This window comes from Aulonocara sp. 'chitande type north' Nkhata Bay, linkage group LG10 (genome assembly GCF_057382095.1).
Source record: "Aulonocara sp. 'chitande type north' Nkhata Bay isolate Kocher_YH1m ecotype deep benthic linkage group LG10, A_spYH_male_GT1.1, whole genome shotgun sequence".
Classification (NCBI taxonomy): domain Eukaryota; kingdom Metazoa; phylum Chordata; class Actinopteri; order Cichliformes; family Cichlidae; genus Aulonocara; species Aulonocara sp. 'chitande type north' Nkhata Bay.
In genome coordinates, this window is record NC_141353.1 from 33,323,981 (window position 1) to 33,329,414 (window position 5,434).

At 41.8% G+C, this 5,434-nt stretch overlaps 1 protein-coding gene across 2 annotated transcripts; it reads right to left on the reverse strand.

The window, feature by feature from the left end:
- Positions 1-749: 749 nt before the first annotated feature.
- On the reverse strand, positions 750-3,393 carry tmem88a (transmembrane protein 88 a). Of its 2 annotated transcripts, XM_086307571.1 has the most exons (3): positions 2,944-3,393; positions 1,666-1,991; positions 755-1,249 (listed from the first exon to the last, which is right to left on the reverse strand). In XM_086307571.1, the coding sequence occupies exons 2-3, from the start codon at positions 1,972-1,974 to the stop codon at positions 962-964; spliced, it is 597 nt and encodes a 198-aa protein (XP_086163697.1). In that variant the 5' UTR covers positions 1,975-1,991; positions 2,944-3,393; the 3' UTR covers positions 755-961. The 2 variants fall into 2 exon arrangements, with proteins under 2 accessions (XP_086163696.1, XP_086163697.1); XM_086307570.1 differs by lacking the exon at positions 2,944-3,393 and having other exon boundaries at positions 750-1,249; positions 1,666-2,019.
- Positions 3,394-5,434: the final 2,041 nt, after the last annotated feature.

A 5,434-nucleotide genomic window follows, 5' to 3' on the forward strand; every position in this document is an offset into this window, starting at 1 on the left:
ATAACTAGAGTGCAACCAAAAAATGTTCTGTACTTTTAGTACGGAATTATAATTGGAAACCTTGCTTTTTTAATTATTACTGAAGTTTATTAGTATAAATGTGTTTCACACGGCTATACCAGGGCATCACAAGTTGTAGAAATAACAGAAAGAAAAATAACAGAGTACTCCTACCATCAGTCACACAGCAGGGATGTGGCTTTTTATGTCTAAGTGAGAAGTCCAGTGTAACAGACTCACCTGTGAAAAAGCTGACATCCCCATATGCCCTCTTTGCTTTCCAGCAGCTTGTTATGTGGGTTGTTGATGGCAGTTTGTCCATTAGATCTACTACCCAGTCTTCTCCTCATTCTTCAATTTTATCTTCAGTTTCATCCCTAGCATCCTCTTCTGCCACACCAACACTCTGCATGTCCTCCTTCACCATGTTCAGCATTTGGCCCACATTTGTAATTTTCTTTGGGCTACCTTTGGCTTTGACTAATGAGGCTGAGATGCAGTCTAGCTGCCTCAACTAAGCCACGGGTCTACCTTATGACCCCAGACACGTGCCGTATCCTAAGTCAGTCTCAGGTCATACCCTTTGAGCCACATCTGGCCCATGCTATATTTTATGTAGCTCGTGTCATGAGTTTTTCCTGCATCTGGCCAAAAGTATATGTCACTGAGTTAACTGAGCTATCAGGGCAGGTTTTCTTTTGTGTAAAAAAAAAAAAAAAGCTGAGTGACACTTTATTTTTTTTAAAAATAACTTTACTGTATAAAAGAAAAGAAAAGAAATTAAATACATTGAAACTGTATTCAAAACGCAATTGTGACTCTTAAACAATGAATATGAATGATTAAATGTGATGGATTTTTACAATGGCTACAGAAAAAGGACATATAAAAGTAGATTTCGTTATAAAGCAGGAAACTTGATAATATAATCATATATAATCCTCCTCTCCACTCCTCTCATCTACACCCAGATGCTACCCTTCCCCTGTCTCTCCATTGCATCCTGTTGACTAAAGCAGCTCCCCGGACCTTGCTTCTGATTGCGTTGGGTGGGCAGGTTCTTGTACACAGCCCGGCTGTAGGGGATGAAGCACAGGCCCAGCTGGAGGTGTCGGGCCAGACGGCAGTAAGCCGCCAGCGCCAAGACCAGCAGAGGGGTGAGCAGCAGAAAGCCCACCACCAGCAGGGCTATGCAGGCTGTGTCGTCCAGCAGGTCTGAACAGTATAGTGATGTTCCATGGGGCTGCACCTGAAGGAGAAGGGATGAGCAGCACATCATCAGCACTAACTCTAAGAAGTGTTTGTGTATTTAAGGTGCTCACACTAGTGATGTACAACACGGTCAGCATGCAGTGTGCTGTTTGTGAGGGCCTAAGTCTCACAGTGACCTAGAGCAGCTTAGTAAATGAGCTCTGGGAGGCTCCAGAAACAGCTGAGAAAACAGCGTCAAATCTCCGGAAATAAAGGAATTCCTTTCTTTTCTTTGGCATTCCAACATAAGAGTTTGATTAAAAATCGACATCAGGAGGTGCAACTCCAGTGGTTGGTTTGATAAACTGTGATTACCAGCAGAATCTAGTTTTAACCCCTTTCTTTCAATCTTTTAAAACAGCATTTTCTTTCATTAAATCCAAGATAATTATATAGATATATATATGTATTTACTGTGGAGTGGCAGAGAAAGCCGAATACGATCATGGTCAGCGCAGGGGTGAGGATGATGCCGAACAAGATGCTGGCCAGACTGAAATTGATCAGAGCGATGATCATATTCTGTGCAGTGACCAGCACGGAGCACGCCCAGCAGTCCAGAGAGCCCCTCAACTCCACAGGGGGGTCAGCGGCTTCGCTCCCTCTGTGAGAGTAAGGAGGCGGCACCACCACCCCTGACCCCAATCTGGAGGAGAACCGTGCTTCGGAGCGGGCTTGCTCAGACATTGTCTTCTCCAGCGTCCCGGTCCGTGAGAGGCTCATCTTCTTTGTGGTCTTTTCTGCATAAAAAAACCACACACGAGTCATTCATGCAGCTAGACAATCCACAAAACAACCTGGATCAGCATGACTTTGTTTTAATCCCGGCGTTATCGATCTCATCTTGGGTCTTTGATTGTCTGTTAAAAACCTTCCCTCTCCCTGCATGCTCTGATTCTGATTCAGTCTGACCGCTACAAAGATGGAAAGTTACAGAATGTTAAACCATATTATGCAATAGCTCCCTGAAATATTATGGCGAAAGATATGGAAAGTCACCATGAGATAACTGCACAGTTGTAAGTGCAAGGAAATTAACTTCCCTGACTCCACCTCCAACCCCCTCCCAAAACAATGAGCCAGGAGCATCTGGAAAAGTTTGAAAAAATTCCACTACTCACCGAAGTGTCAGAACAATGTCACAATTTTATTCATGAAATGCTGGGTGTGAGCTTTTAATTCCTACATTTCAATTCATTCAAGTGTTTCCACGCGATAAAGAGGAGCACTAACACTACTTCCCTCTGATCTGTGCTGCACTGACAGCTGCTGGTATTCACCAGTGTGAAATCTTTCACTTTGGCATTTCAACCTCACCCTCCAATCGACTGTCCAGTTAGGTGTTAAGATCATTAAAAAATATCTCTTCTAAAACTAGATTATTGTGCATTATATGGAAGTCAAAGAGTACAACTTGAGTAACAACTATCACATAGATTAAAAGGGCTTTTTGAGTATTAAAAAAAACATATTAACGGCTTACACAACATTTTAACAGTTCCTTCGATCTGGGATGGCCTTTTGGAGACACTGGAGAAAATAGGCTGTTTGCTTCCAGATCAAAATGAACCCTACTGAATGGCACTGATTTAGTGTGTACACATTCAAATAAAATGAGCTGGTTTGTTTATTTTTGAAAAAAAGAAAAAAGAAAGGAAAGCAAAAGTAAAGGATGGATCCTGTCATACTTACTTGCGTTATAAACCTGATGACCTTCCCCGGTGCAGCTCAGTAGTGGCACCAGCGGATGAAGAGAATTTCAAGAATTTCCTCCTGATGTGCGTCTTCTCCGACTAAAAATCCAGATTTCGAACGTATATCCAAGTAAAGGTGGAGTTTCTACCTCTCGGCTAAGTCTTCTTCTGTGCTCAGGGCTAATTATACAAGCTAATAATAATAATAAGAAGAAGAAGAATCAGGAATCTGTCAGCAGTTTGGACTTTAGAGATGTCACAGAGGCGGGGAGAAAAAAGCTCTACAGGCTGGTGGCAAATTGTGCTTTCCTACTGGCTTCCTTCCCTGACATGCTTTTCCTTCCCTTTTTAAGATTTTCACTCTGACTCCAGTTTTGAGATCCGAGCCAGTGAGCCTGTATCCTGTGTTGCCTCGAATGCACAGAAAGAAGGCTGGGCTGTGTTAAAGGCTGATGTTAGGTTTGTTGGGCAGAGGTGCAGTGGAGGGGTTTATATATGATAACCCCTGAGAGGAAGGGGGAGGGAGGAAGAGTGTTTATTTGGATGGATTAGAGGAGTTATATGCAGCCCAGTCTGCAACACTTTACACCTTCACTGAGCTTTTTCTTCACTGTCAAGTCCCGATAAGGTCCTGTTCAAAATCCAAAACAGCTCATTTTGTATCGCTTTTCAAGCCAAAAGAGAAAAAATAAATAAATTTGAACCCATTCTGGGAGAAGTCAAACTGAGAGTCTGACAGAAGACTTGCTATATTTACATTTTCACTGAGAGCTCAATTCAACCACTTGGCAATATAGCCCGAAGTAAGATGTTTAAGGCACAGACAGACTTACATAAGGTTTCTTCCCAGTGCGGGAGTGACAGGGGTTTGGCCTTTGACCCTGTGATGAAAAACAGATCTGCTCTTTCAGAAAACATAAGGAAACGAGGAAGCGGGGGAACACTTGCTAATTTAGAGGTGGGGAAAGAGGCTATCATGGGACTGATAAGAAGCCAGAGGGGCTCAGATCAAAGGGTGAAATTAGTATTTTGATATGAAGTCTAATTTTATTATCTTTTTTTAAAAAAGCTCACCGTAGACATCTTTGTTTATTTCTTTTTTAACAAGGGGCAGATCTGTAAATTACCCAAAGAGAATGAGACTGATCAAAGAACTCTTGGCGTTTAATCTGTGGGTTTAAAATAGAAAGAGGGGATGAGGAACAGAGAAGGTGACGGGGGTCAACCAGTGTTTTTGCCATTAGCAGTGCCACAGTGTGTGTTGTTTGCATGTGCATGTGAGTGTATGAGAGGGCTGGTAGAGGAAGACCAGTCTTCCTGTCCTTGCTTCCGGGATATCCGCTGCTGTGTCCACGCTCGACACTGTGATGTGCACAGGTCTGGCAATCTCATACCCGTGAGACAGAAAGAATGACACTCTCATTGCGTGTGGCGCCTGTTTTCAAACAGTTTCATGCAAGTCTACATCTGTTATATTATTTTGGTTCATTATCATTGTATAAGCAATATGTAGCGTTACTTCTTTTGGTCACTTTAGGCACTGACTTCATTGTTTTACTGTATGACTTAGTTGACTTATTGCTACATTTGAATTACTTTCCTGCTGAACTCGAGAGCAGCTGCAGCTTGTAGCTTTGACAAGATGGTATCAGGAAAGTGTTGGAGGGAAAAATAAACGAGCTGTGTGCTCGCCTCCCTCAGCATCAACTCTGAGGGAAGCACAGTGTCCAGTGGAGCCACTCAGTGGCCATAAGCAGACTGACAGAAGTGCAGCTGGCACATTTAAACGCTGGATCAGATCCTTCAGGACCACAAGACCTCATTGTTGCACAGATATGCCTTCAAAAGTGAAATAATTTTGTGAACTTGGAAAACTAAAATGAAAATAAAAAATATTATCCTTTGTTTCAGCATTTGTTAGTTTGGCTTGATAGCTAACACTTTTTAATTAATACTGAGTTTGACAGGAATGATAGTGGAATTTAGTAATTAATGGATAATGGATGGTGCATAGTGAGATTATTTGAATTTTTAGAAAATGGAAATTTTGATGTACTGGTTCTAGAAAAAAAGGGGGAATTGCATCACCAATAACACGAGGTTTTATTCTCCTGTAAAACTAATTTTTATTCAAATTAATAAAAGATTCAGACAGAAGCAAGTTGCATGCAGTTCAGTCTCACTTTCTTAGAAAACGATACCATATAAAATAAGTCGTGTTTTTAAATGCTTATAAACTTCTGTACCTCCACACTAGAATGGAGTTGGGTTGCAAAGCAGCTTGCCGAGCCATCTACAACTGTGGGCGGGCAAAGCTCTTTTTAAGATTTTCTCATAGAATGCAAATAGAGGCTGTAGCTTACCCATCAGGTAAAAGACATCCGCTCATATTGAGCTAATCTCAAAGAGAGCAGAGGGTTAGCCAGTTAAGACTGAAGAAGGTACTCGATGGGACTCCAAAAAAGGAAATGAAACGTCGGAAAAAATCA

What these genes read in the sequence shown, in the direction of transcription:
- tmem88a (XM_086307570.1), bottom strand. Translation starts at nt 2,019, where the DNA reads ATGACTCGTGTGTGGTTTTTTTATGCAGAAAAGACCACAAAGAAGATG. An exon ending in GCTTTCTCTGCCACTCCACA is followed by an intron (nt 1,250 to 1,665) that starts GTAAATACATAT and finishes CTTCTCCTTCAG; the next exon opens with GTGCAGCCCCATGGAACATC.